Source organism: Pteropus medius, unplaced genomic scaffold, assembly GCF_902729225.1.
Source record: "Pteropus medius unplaced genomic scaffold, Ma_sr-lr_union100, whole genome shotgun sequence".
In the NCBI taxonomy this organism is placed as follows: domain Eukaryota; kingdom Metazoa; phylum Chordata; class Mammalia; order Chiroptera; family Pteropodidae; genus Pteropus; species Pteropus medius.
The window spans coordinates 1,277,896-1,291,619 of NW_024351647.1; the positions used below are offsets into that span (position 1 = coordinate 1,277,896).

Below are 13,724 nucleotides of genomic sequence, written 5' to 3' on the forward strand. Positions count from 1 at the left end.
AAGCAGAAAGCTTATTGTTAGAATGTTATGTTCCCATGGGTGATGACCTATGTTCCCATGGGCGGTGACCTATGTTCCCATGGGCGATAGCCAAGCAGTAGTCAGCTAGCACAGTAATAATATGTAAGGGAGAAGAGGGGTACTAGATTTATTGGGGTGATCACTTTGTGAGTTATATAAATCTCTAATCACTATGCGGTACAATTGAAATATATTACTGATTGCCAACTATAATTAAAAGGATGTACAAGACATGGATTTTTGCCCTTTCAAGACAAGTAATAATATTTACCAGTGAAAGTGAAGTAGCCATATTATAGCACAATCAGCCATGAGGCAACCAAGAAATAACACTGGTAAATATTAATCAGTTAAGAGTTATTATCATGGGACCTAGTCGTATCAATCAATATGTCGAAGCCCTCAACCATATCTCTCACTTATTAAAATGAAACCAGTTACCTTTAAGTCAAAACAAGCAAACCTTTGGTTGTCTTTTCCTGGCTCATTTCTCCTTTTCCTCAAACACTTTCTCTGGATGCTGTACACATTCCTTTTCCTATTCAACTTCTTTTTACTGTTTCTTGTTTACTTGGTTATCCCAGCTTCCCATCCTTTTGCATCAGCCCACAGGAAATTGCTCCCTCTCAACTTTTCATTCCTGGAATTCCTCAGACCCGGGTTGTTATATCGTGTACCTTTTATAAACGAGACTCAATAAAAAGGTTTAGGAGACCGTGAACTGGATTCCTAAATTTCCCCTTTCTTAAATGCTTCAGCTACACCCAAGGGATAACTGAAGAGCAAAGAAACTGGGCTTCTAGCCCAGGTGACATCAACATGTAATTATAAGTCTCAGGGAACCCCTACTGACGAGACATGGAGAAGTAACGACAATAGTCAAGGAAGCAAAGTCTAGAAGGAGCCGCCAGTTTGGCCACCGCGTCCACACTAGGATCCTCCGTGCCTCCCACGCTCTGGACCGGGGCAGTCACGCTCAGGAAGGCCAAGATGGCGCCGTCCCCGCGGCCGCCTCGGCGTGGGGGGCGGGGCCGGCGCGTCACGTGACCGCCGAGGGCCGTGCGCCCCTAGGCGAGCTCCGAGTGTCCCGCAGCCGCGCAAACCGTCCCTTGCTCCTCCAGGAGCGTTTTCTTGTGTTTCCGCACGGCAGCGACGCTCTCTCCCAGCTGCCGGGGGTGCGGAGCGAGGCCAGGAAAGGGGGCGCTAGGCCTTGCCGAGGCAAAGGGGCTGCGGGAGCGGGTCCGTGCAGCCGAAGTGGGAGGTCAGAGCTCCCTGCCAGGGGCTGGACTGGAGGAGACCGCGCGGGTGTCCTGGGGTACGGCCAGATGCTAAGGGCGAGGCTTTTGGGGGAAAATTGAGGGCATTCCGCCAATGTCATGGGCGCCGTCGGAGACTCGAGGCTCCCCTCGGGGTTTCCACCACTTGGCTTGGGAATTTCACAGGTTTCCCATCGCCATCCGGCTTCGAAGCCAACAGGATTGAAAACCGGCTTCAGCCAAATGCTGTTCTGCCTCTAAAAAGTGGGGCTGAGCCCGTCAGCCTACGGTACTCGAGGGGATGCCCCAGCCCTTGCGGGGTGGAAGGAGTAGAGGTAGAAGCGGGCGGCGGGAGCGGAGAGCCCCTTCCTTGACCATCAAATGCCTCCTTCAGTGTTTCCATCTCTGCTGAGTGGGCTTGGCTGCGCTGACCACCCGGGAGGAGGGACGGACGACGTCCGGCGGGCTCTGACCGTGCTGCTTTCATGTGGCTGCTGACCGGGAACCAGGAGGGAGCGGGCATGGGGCGCAACCTCGCCCTTCTCCATCCCCGCCTCCCAGGCTCCTGGGCTGGTGATGTGGAGACGTGACGGGGATCGCGACTGCCCCGGGTTCTCCAGGACTCCTCCAAGTACCCGCGCGTCCCTCCGCGCCCCGGGCAGGAGAGACTGCCGCGGGGCTCGGAGGCGGGTGGACCAGCGGGCTACGAACAGCGCGGTAGCACCAGCCTCGCCATGGGGCATAACGGCAGCTGGATTTCCCGAAACGCCAGCGAGCCGAGCAACGGGTCGGGGGCCGAGGCGGCCAGCGCCAACCGCAGCGCGCTCGGGGAGTTCGGCGAGGCACAGCTGTACCGCCAGTTCACTACCACTGTGCAGGTCGTCATCTTCATAGGCTCGCTGCTCGGTAAGCTGTCCCTAGGGGCACCACCTGGGGAGGGGCTCTTCCCCGAGGGCACAGGTTCCCATCTATTCTCCGTATGGCAAAGTGCAGAAAAATAGTTGAAGGTGGTTTAAAAATGCCCGGGTAACTGCAGGGAAGTTAAGCAGGGACGGTCGACTCCAGCCCCACAATGGAAACAAGAGTTCCGGTAGGGCTTTCTCCTGGCCCGGGGACGGTGCCAGGTCCAGGCGGAGGTCAGCCTCCCAAGGCGGCCCTCGCCGAACGCTTCGGGATGGGCGCGGAGTTGTGTCCATCATTCCTTACCTCCCCGGTGCCTGGGCGGAGCGCCGGCCCGAGCTCTTGTTTACATATAGCAAGGAACAAAGCTTCTGTTTTTCTCTACCATCGATTCCCTCCCTATATGTAAATTTTTTTGAAAGAGTCTTATTTGGCTCGTGTTTTATGACTTGCGTGTTCGAAACATCGACCTGCTGGTAAACAAAAGCCTGTGGAGTTAAACTCTGGTAACCTTCGGATATTTTTAAATCCTCAAACAAAACAAATCCCAATCTACTTCTCTACCTTATTTTGTTTGAGTAAAGACAGGGTAAAACACAAAACACCACGCACGACAAATTTAAGTATTCTTGTTCGGAGAAGAAAAGATCACTGAACTGAAATAAACCGTTAGTAAAAAACGTTTGTCTATTGGTGTGGAATTTACCAGTGCTTCTAGTAGCTACTTTTTAAGTGATGAATGATATGATCAGTAGTCATTTCTGTTGAGGTTTGTTGAACATGTTGCATATTACTTGTAAATATGAGCCTTCTCTTCAGATGCAAATTCTCTGATATGGCATTTATAAAGATGTAAAAAGATTGTTTCTGATTATGTGTGATTTTATGGCCAAGAGCAATCTTAAAGTTTCAGTGTAGGAATAAATTACTGTTTTGTAGATGCCTATGAATATCCATGGAAACCAAGGTAACTGAAATCAAAAAGACAATGGAAAAATTTTAAATTTTAAATTTCCCTTTGTAATTTCTATAATTGTTATCTTGTCTCATTCTGTCATATTTATCTTCCACTTTTTGTCATGAGGACATTTTTTCAGGAGTAGACATCAGTGTGGCTATGTCTAGGTAGGTGTGTGTGTGTGTGTGTGTGTGTGTGTAAGGTACATGTTTTTATGAGTGCAATATTAAATGCACATTAACAAAGCAAAGCTTGTGTTTGAAATACTTTCAATATTCATATAACAAACAACAAATACTAGCAGGCACAATGCTCTGGGAGTTAAATTCTGGTATTGTCACATTTACTTAAAGTGTAGATTATTGGTGAGGCAGTAGAAATGCCTGCATTTTTATTTCTTTAGAATTTTTTCATATATATACATATATATAGATAGATATACACACACATATGTAGTTTGTTTTATTTTGTTTTAGTTTTGTTTTCCCCATTAGTAACTTTAACCCTGAAGAAAGATGGCATTGGGAGAAATTTTCCCATAGACTCTCAGAATTTGAGTACTGTTGAAATAGAAGGCAGAGCATGTATGTAAAGGGGAGGGCAAATAGTACACATTTAACAAATGTTCAGCTTCCCATGTACTTCTATTCTTGTAATTGCATTGGATTCAGAAATTCCTAGGTAAATCTGCCTTTATTTTAACTGCTTTTTCACATAGCACTTTAATGGACATGCAAAAATTGATTTCATGGATATCTCTAAAGAGGATACTGATTTTCCTCTTGATCTTTGGTTATGCCTGACTTGGCCTAGGGGAACATATTTTTCCCCTTCCACATTATTACTTGGGCCCTCCTTGGAGAGAATTCCATTTGTTTCTTTATATTTGCAGAAAAAATAAAAATACGGTTAAATGTCTATACATCAAAAGTCAGAGAACTTGTGCAAAAGTGAAAGGCATTTCTGTTTTTCTTAAAAGCTTAGACTAAATAACAGTGCTCTGTGTACTTGTTACTCACTGATATTCTTGATTCATTGTTCTCTGAGGACTTGACCCGTATAAACATATCTGTGCAATTGAATCTTCCTGGTAATGACACTCAAGGCTCAGAGCTTAAGTTCCAAAATCATGTGTAAGGCAATTAAACTTGGGAAGCATGGTTTTATGAAGCCCCAAAATAGAGACAAAGCACAGATTAGAAATAAAAAGATTTATTATGGAAGAATTGATAAGCCTGATAAGTACATGGAGGATGGAATAGTATCTAGAAAAACATATGACTCCAGTTTAATCTGCTTGTTTCCCCTGTCCCAAAACATAGATGAATGAGTTTATCTCCCTCATCTTTAAACAAATTCAAATATTCTTCCTATATTCTCTAAATATACTTTTTCATTGAGATTTTTAGAGGCTGACTATTATGTCAAAATAATTCTGTGGAGGAGGGAGAAATTTCCCCTCTTTTCCCTGCCTAGTTGTTCTGGTTCTTCTAATAAATTGACATGAGACAGATTAACAGGAATAAATAACCAATTATATTACATATGTACATACAAGTTTTCCATAAGAATAGATACCTGAGGATAGATTAGGCAATTGGAGCCTATATACTATTTTGAGTTAAGGAGAAATGGGATAGTGGTTTGGACATCAAAGGGAAGGTAGGCATTTCACAAGTAGATGAGAAAGAGCAAACATTTGGTAAACAAATTCTTGTCAGGTCACCCAGAAATAATGGAACTTTGATGAAGTCCAATTTTTCTAAAAAAATTTGTTGTTGCTTGTGCTTTTGGTGACTTTTCTAAGAAACCATTGCATAATCTAAGGTCATGAAGATTTAAAATTTCTTCTAAGAGATTTATAGTTTTAGCTCTTACATTTGATCTTTGATCCATTTTTGTTGATTTTTGTATATAGTGGAGGTCCAAATTCATTCTTTTACATGTGGAGATTCAGGTGTCTCAACATCATTTGCTGAAAAGACCACAGTTTCCTCATTGAATTGTCTCGGCACTCTTGTCAAAGTTTTCCTTTGAAAACTTTGATGGCATTGTCCCATTGCAGGATTTTTGTAAACTTTTGATGAGGAATAAATAAGAGGAAAATAAATCTTTTCTCCTCCCTAGCAATTTACTTTATGTGCTTAGAAAAACATAATCTAGAAACGAATTTTCCCAGAGGCTTGGAGGTGATGAATGACCTATCCAATGTACTAATAAAGACTTGTATTATGGCTGCAGATTAATAGTTTTTAAACATCCTGTAAATGTTTCTTTATTCTGAACTTTTTTAATAAATATTTTTACACTGTCCTCCCCTCTTTAGTCAAGAGTTTTTTCTGTTCTTAACTTTGTTCATAATATGTTGTGTGGTGGGTTCTTTACATGCTACAGTCTCTGAAAAGGTCTTATTACCTTAAAGCTCACAAATTCTTCAAAAATGGTTTTAACCTAAGTCCCAGTTTTCTAATGAGACCCATGCTATAGATTCTTGACCTAGATTTTTAATGTCAGTTCCCTCTGCTGGCTCTAATATTAACAGAACTGCAGTCTTGGAGGCAAAAGCATTTACTCGACAGTAGCTAGTTATACTATAATCTTTAGCAGAAATTGAAAAATAACAAGTTATGAATAGGGTAAGCCAGGAAAAGCCAGTTCTTCATGTTCTAGAGAATCTAGTAGTCTTAATAGAATTGTGGGCCATATGGCTTGGTTATGGCATCAGTATTTTACCTATGTGTTTTGTTCAAGCTTATATGCACTTTTGTTCAGATCAATTCATGTAATTGCCATCTGTCACTCAATATATTCCTAAAAACAAATGAGCTAGAATGAGGCTAGCTCATTCTAGCCTTACTTATTTAAAAATATACAGGGCCATGTTGAAATTTGAGGATTGCTTTAAGGATTACTATGCTGTGTCAAACTTAAATCTTACTCAATTTATGGAAAATACTACAGTTGCTTAGCATCACATCCATGTTTGCTGCACCTAAGTGGATTTTTGTAAATAAATTTTTTTCTCATGGTGAAAAAAAGGACTTGTAAAATAATCAAGTAATTACTTTTTTCTATGCTTCTTAGATTCATCCACATTGACTAGCAAGTAGCCGGTTTCATGTGTGATAATATGCCTTGTCTTTTTTACGGCTCAGTCATTTGCAACTGCTGGGATGTTAATAAATGATCTGGCCGTATCATAACTGTGCTACACTAAGTTGTTTCTAACAGGAACTGCTGTCATGTAAAATAACTAACTCTAGAAATATTCAAAACAATTTCACCTTTCCATATGTTCCAATAGCAATGAGCCCATTGGAATAAGAAGACATATTTAAAGTTTGTCCCATTGTTTTGTTTTTCTTTTACCTGGTTCTGTTTTGTTTTGGACTTTAGTCTGTGGTCCTATGCTACTGAAATACAGAAACCATTTGCCTTTAGTATTAGAAATGTAACCTTGGCAAGGACCTCATTCCCAATCAGAGCAATGTTTAGATGGTGTTAAAATATTATTTTTATGTTGACAGTTAAGGTATAATAGTAGAAAATTTTTGATGCTGGTAGGCAAAGCAGCTAATTAATTGCTGTCTAGAATTTTTATTTTTAGTTACTTTGTTTTTTATTTGTTTCAGAGTCTCAGCTTCAAATATCGATGGTTCTGCAAAAAATGTATGTGTACTTTATTGGGTGGGGTTTTGTACAATGGAAAGAAATTTGTCTTAAAACAGGAATAAACAGACATGGCTTTGTTTTTCTCTGAAGTGTCCAAGCCTTGCAAACTGTCATTACTCTAGAGTTTGCCAAAGAGTTTCTCTATGTGTCATTTTCCGAATGAGCCATTTAGATTGAGTAGTGACTGGAAGCTGTTGTAAAAACTTCTTTATTGTCAAGGAACTGCCACATTGGCTAGGTGGAAAATTTTTGTTAGTCATATAGCACAAAAACTTAGAAAAGGTTTTAGCTAGACTGGAAGGTATGAGTGGCTCTCAGCAAAATTTAGAAGTAAGGATTTACCCTGGGCAAAACTAAAAAGTGAAAAAAAAAAAAAAACCCTATCAGAAAATCAACCCCCAGAGTTCTTACTTTCTTGTCTTCATTCCATTGGTTTTCAGGTATCTTTTGTATTCTTGTCCTTTTGGATGCCCAATGACGTTGTTATGAGTTGCTTACTTCTCCCTTCCAAACCTAACAGTATCTGTATTCCATTTTTTCATGATGCCATATTAAATAAATAAACCACTTTAGATATAGATATTAACAGATAATAGTACAATAATATGTTGACCTTTAAGGGTAATTTTTAAAAAAGTGTACTATCTTAAGCAAAAAGAGTGACTTAGTTGAGTATTTCATATAGTTGACAGGTGATTTCCTTATGTGTTTCTAAGTTTTTGATTGTGAGTCCGTCTCAGTTTTCTGAAGGATTCTGTGAGATCTTGGCTGCAGAAGTGGCCTCCAGAATAGTTTTACATTTGTTCTTGCCAGATGTCATAGGGTCATCAGGAGCCCAAGAACTCAGGACAGGAAAAGACATATTTTCTTATCATTTCTCTGATGTAGAGGATACAGTTTTTTATTCTCTTTTTCATTGAGTTGGCTACGTATTGGAGATTCTGGTTTTATGCAAGAGTTTCTGTTCCAGCTACCTGTTTCAAGGTAAGTCCAAGGTCAATTCAGTCCCTGTGTGGGTGTTGAAACCCAAAGTTATCTGTGAGGGTCTATTTCCTGGTCTCAATGCAAGCACTCTGGTCTCTGTTTCAGGCAACTGGGAATGTCTTCTAATTTTTTGTAAGCTCGACTATGAATTTAAAGATGTCTTCTGCTTAATCCAGCATTTCTGGGTGTTCACAGCACTGTTCTAAGTTTTGCTATGGTGTCAGAATCTGAAGTTGTACATTAAGGGCAAAAGGTGGAATGACTGCTAGACTTGTTTCTAGTAGATATGTAACCAAAAGTTAGGTCACTATAATGTGGGGTGATGGGATTTGGTCAGAGTATGAATACCTTGGAAAATTGAGGAAAATAAGTTCATAAATGGAATGAGGTAAGAGAACACAAAAATGTTGATTTCTAATAACTTCATCTAGGAACTTCATCTAGGAAGGCATTACCTGTGGACGCTCTAGGAAATTCATAGAAGGTCTTTAATGAGGAAAGACAAGGAGAGTTTTGCTAATGGGAGATGGATGCTTCCTGTGAAATGTAGGTATCTTTGCATTACTGTTGCAGAAAAGATCCAAAATTAGACCAGTGAGAAAACAAGCAGCACTTGGAGAGTTGGAGAACTCAGGTTTATTTTCCAGGCAGTCTCAGAGGAGCTAGCTCTCTGAAGATCTGGGCCTGGAGCTCAGTTGTAACATTCCTTATATAGACCCTTTTTGGCACGAGGGCTGATTGGTTAATTTGTTCTCAGACTGCTTCGACGATTACAAAGTGGCAAGAGTTGCTATGGTTGGGTGGTTGCTGGAAGTTACTAAGTGATACAAAGCTTGGGAGTTGATAGGGGGTATAAACAGTTACATTTGTTGCTTAGACAGATCAAACAAAAGAGAAGATAAGTCTTTAGTCAATTTCAAGTACAGCTTATGCAGCAAGCATATTTTCTGAAGCAGAACAGAGAGCCTATTAGCCTTTTGAATGAAAATTCCCCTTCATTCCTCTCTTTTGATGCCCGTTTAAATTTTTATAGAGCATCAACCTCTTGATCTCCCTGGGTCAGGGGCTGGTAATTCCACAGCATAAGGATCTTTGCTGCAGTCTTTCTCTCTACTATAGCCTCTATGAGGGAGGTAATTGACCGGACAACAAGAGGCAACAGGCAAGGGAGAAAGAAACAGGCCCCGAGGAGGAGTACTATTCCAACTAAGGTCTTAAAGCCCCCAAAGGTAGAGAACCATCTTCCAAAAAGGTTATTAGGGTCCCACCCTGTCCAACTCTGGATGGGTACATGAGCTATTTTTCTAATATTAGTAGCTATATCAGTTATAGCCTGGCCGTTGTCATCTATTTGGAGACAGCAATAGGATCGGTTAAACTTCCCGCATACTCTCCGTTCTTCCACTAGCAAGTAATCTAAAGCTAAATGGTTTTGATATATTGCTGCACTCATCTGAGACTGTTGTGTGGCCAGGAGTTCTAGGGCTGAGGCTGTCAGGTTAGTAATGATCTCTAGCACAGCTTGTAACCTGAGAATTCGATTAAATATGTAATGGGGGTTCGGTAACCCCAGCTCCCGTCTTGGGCCCAAGTTGTGGGGCCATAGTATTGGATGATATGGTGGGGTGGCCATTCATCCTTTCCCCACGTTTTTTGTCCCTCTACTTCAAGTGACCTCTTAGTCCTGGCTTTTAAGTCTTGACATAAGGGAACATTCAGCTCATTTCCTTTGTCCGGTAGGAGGAAGAAGCCAGGTTGAATGATCCTGATGGTGCAACTTCCCTTCCAGTTTGCTGAGAGTTGGGTATAGGCCCTCTTCCCACAAATCCAAAAGAGCCCACCTGGTGCTTTTCAACTCCCAGGGCTAGTGGAGTTGAAGGTTTCCCAGAAAGTGCCAATAGCTGGGATGGCACGGAAGGGATTAGGGACCATGCTTTCCTTTATAGTACAGTTTGTAATAGTTGAGCTTTGGTCAAAAGAGTGGCATGAGGAGGAGTTAGTTATAGTGCTGTTGGTGGCCCAATACCAAGAGGGAACTTTGGGCCACCAATTTAGATCCGTGTGATTTAAAAATAGCATTCTTCTACATGGTGTCTCTCCAACCCATTGAATATATCTTGGACCTATCTGGCCAAGACATTCTTCGCCTATTACATCTGAGGAGAGGACCTAAATCCTGGGTCGACCCTCTTCATGTTGAACCACCGTGTGATTCCACTGAAGGAGGTAAAAAAGGCTTCTAGGCTAGTTCCCTTCCAAGACCAATCCTTGCTCATGAGTGCTCCTCCACACACCCAGCATTTAGTAACACCAAGTTCATGGCCTATCCTCTCAGCTAGGTCAATAAAGAGGTTCTTCCCTAGGCTTTGGCTCAAGGTGACCTTTAGCTGATCGTACATTGGTGGGCTTTGGGGCCTAGGAGATAGTGTAGGTTTAGGTGTGGTTGAATTATGCTACCATTGGACAGTTTCTTCCACTGCTGGACCTTCTGTGTGGTTATAGACCTTTTCTTCTCCTGAGGTCCATTGCCAACATGCCCAGGATTGGCAGGATTGGCTGTTTTGAGATTTAACTTTTATGTACCCCATCTAATATTTGAATCCCCAATGAGTTCAGAGTGTGGCATTTAGGGCACATCCTGTGGGTAGACCTGTTACGGAAGTAAAGCTGGTGGCAGTGTTCGACCCTATCCTGTACCTTTGCATGCAGTGGGTACAAGGGATAGAAGAAATGGGAAGACTGGTGCCATACACGTGGCAGAGCAGGAGGAGAAGAAAAAGAGTCTTTAGGGGTACCATTCTACTTGAATTAGCAAAACAACCAATGATGATCAGACAATCCAGAACTGTAAAAACGTATTAAAGGAAGTTTAGCCTGAATATGTAAGAATTGAGAGGATCCTAATGTAGACTACATAGGTTAGGGCTAAAGTGATTCTTTGACTCAGAGTCCAATTTGAGGGTGCTACTGAGGCCAAACCTAAAGCAAGCAGCAAAACAAGTATAATACAGAAGGTTAGGACTGCAGGAGGATAACAATACATCTGGACAGTCTGGATGGTTGATCTTGAATCTTCTACCATGCAAAGACTGGCCAGCTTCCGGGGTGGCCAGAGCTCGGCTGAAGATCTCAGGTGGATTTCTGCTGCCTCCGGAACATGATTTGAAGTGACCGATCAGGAAGAGGCTCTTTAGACCAAGTCTCCTGTTTTTCCAGAGGTGTCACTCTCTTTACCCGGGTGTGGTGGATCCACAGAGTGATATCTGCAACTTTAATAGCAGTGGAAGTTGCTAATATAACAATGTGAGGGCCCGTCCCGCTCGGCTGGAGTGGCTCCTTCTTCCAGGCTTTAACCCATACTTCATCTCCTGGCTAAAAGGGGTGGACTCAATTCCTGTAAGGGATAGGAGCTCTTTCTAAAGTTTCCTGAGTGATATGGAAGATCCTCCATAAGGCCTGAAGGTGTTGGGACATTTCTAGGTTAGCCATTAATCATGGGTCTCCTTTTAACTTCCCTATCATTGGGGGAGGTTTCTCGTAAAGGATTTCAAAAGGGGAGTAGCCTAAAGGCCTTGGGGTGCATCGCATTCAAAGTAGAGCCAAAGGCAGCAAATAAATCCAACGTAACTGTGTTTCCTGACAAAGCTTAGCTAGCGTGGTTTTGAGGGTCTGGTTCATGTGTTCAACTTTCCCTGAACTCTGTGGCCTGTAGGCCGTGTGGAGCTTCCATTTGATTCCTAGAGCTTTGGACAAGGTTCAAACTATCTCAGACACAAAGGCAGTTCCATTGTCTGATCCTATAGAAAGGAGTAGCCCATACCTTGGAACAGTTTCTCTTAACAAGGCTCTAGCTACTTCTCGTGCCCGTGCAGTGCGTGTAGGAGAAGCTTCAGCCCATCCAGAGTAGGTGCAAACTAACACAAGCAGATATCTATGGCCCCAGCAGGGCTTGACTTCAGTAAAGTCCACTTCTAGGTCTCTGAGTGGCATAGTTCCAATTGTTTGCACCCCTGGATTAGACCTTGGCCATTGGCCAGCATTGTTTCGTGCACAAGTCACACATCTAGCACTGATCTGGGTGCATGGGGTTAAGAGTTTGAGTATGAAATAGTAGTGGCCTAATAAGTTTCCTAAAGAAGTCTTCCCTAGGTGAGTCAACTCATGGTGTTGTTTCACTAGCTCAGCTGCCAGCACAGCAAGAATAAAGCGTCTCTGATCTGGAAGCTCCCACCAGCCCTCCTTCCTCCTGGTTCCCCCTTCACTTGACGACTATTGTTCTTCTTCCTTTGTGTATTTTGGGGATAGAGGCAATTCTGGTGCTAGGAGAACCTTGGAAGTTGGCTTAGGACCCATTGTGGCACTCAGTTTGTGGGCAGCCTCCTTAGCTGCTTGGTCTGCTAGTCGGTTTCCTCTACTGACAGATTCGGTTCTTCTCTGGTGGCCTTCGCAGTGAATGACTGCTAGTTTAGAAGGCTTCCAAACTGCCTCTAACAGCTGCAGAATTTCTTCTTTGTTCTTGATTTCTTTTCCTCCCACCGTCAGTAATCCCCTGTCTTTATAAATGGTCCCATATATGCGCAAGGTAGCAAAGGCATACCTTGAGTCAATGTAGATATTGGCCCATTTCCCTTCAGATTGTCACAGTGCCTGGATGAATGTCCATAGTTCGGCCCACTGTGATGACCAGGCCTGTGGCAGAGCCTCAGCTCTGATTACCTCATCGGTAGTTGTTATTGTGTAGTTGGCTTTGTGCTGTCCTTCATGGATGAAGCTGCTCTCATCCGTGAACAATACCAGTTCTGGGTCCTGAAGAGGAACATCTGTCATAGCTGGCATGTTTGAGTAAATATGATCCATGACCTCCTCACAATTGTGGTTGGGCAGCCCCTCTTCAGTGGGCAGAAACATAGCAGAGTTCAATGTACGTACAGTTTTGAGGTGGACTCGTGGATTTTTGCAAAGCAGTCCCTGATAATGAGTTATTCTGGCGTTGGTCAGCCACTTATGTCCTTGATTATTCATTAATGCAGTTACAGCATGGGGAACCTTTACATTTATATTTTGTCCCAGCATAAGCTTGTCCACTTCTCTAACCAAGATTACTGTGGCAGCTAAGGCCCGGAGACACGGCGGCCATACCGTAGCCACTGGATCTAGCCATTTCAACAAATATACAATTGGGTGCTTCCATGGCTCGACTGTTCTTGTGAGGACCCCCAGTGCAGTGTGATTCTTCTCATGTACGAAGAGGTTAAAGTCCCATGTCACATCCAGTAGTCCTAATGCTGGGGCGCTGATTAAGAGTCTCTTTATTTCTCTGAAAGCTTTTTCTTGTTTGGAGCCCCATTCCAGGGGGTCTTTACCAGGCCAACTATGGCCTCGTACAGTGGCTTGGCAATCTCAGTGAAACCTGGTATCCAGATCCGACAGAATCTGGCAGCCCCTAGGAATTCACAGACCCCTTGCTTGGTATTTGGCTGAGGTATTGAGCAGATGACCAGTTTCCTTTCGTGTCCAAGTGCTCGACGTCTTTCCGAGATGATGAACCCAAGGTATCTAACCTCTTGTTTGCAGATTTGAGCCTTCTTGCATGACAGCTTGTATCCCATGGTTGAGAGTAGGGCCAGTAAGGCTCTAGTAGCTTTCCAATAGTCTCTTTGGGTGGGGCTAGCCAGCAGCAGGTCATCTATATACTGGGGTAGAGTACAGTTCAAAGTCTCTCCAGGGAAGGCAGCCAGGTCTGCGGCCAGAATGGGTGAGTTCTTGAAGCCCTATGGCAGTCGAGTCTAGGTCAGTTGCATTTTTCTCCTGGTGTGTGGGTCTTCCCACTCAAAGATGAACAAAGACTGGCTGGCCAGTGATAACTGGAGACTGAAGAAGGCGTCTTTAAGGTCAAGGCATGTGAAGCAGCTTGCTTGAGCAGGTAAGAGACT

The 13,724-nt window shown here is 43.0% G+C and overlaps 1 protein-coding gene across 3 annotated transcripts in view; it reads left to right on the forward strand.

The window, feature by feature from the left end:
• The first annotated feature begins 1,106 nt into the window (after positions 1 to 1,106).
• Positions 1,107 to 13,724, forward strand: part of GPR176 (G protein-coupled receptor 176) — a 90,926-nt gene continuing 78,308 nt past the window's right edge. The window contains exons 1-2 of one of the 3 annotated variants that reach the window (XM_039843920.1): positions 1,108 to 1,566; positions 1,672 to 2,183. In XM_039843920.1, the coding sequence (XP_039699854.1) occupies positions 2,012 to 2,183 (172 nt within the window). In that variant the 5' untranslated portion in view covers positions 1,108 to 1,566; positions 1,672 to 2,011. Of the gene's footprint in view, positions 2,184 to 13,724 lie in introns of all 3 variants that reach the window. The other 2 variants (XM_039843921.1, XM_039843924.1) reach the window with 2 other exon arrangements.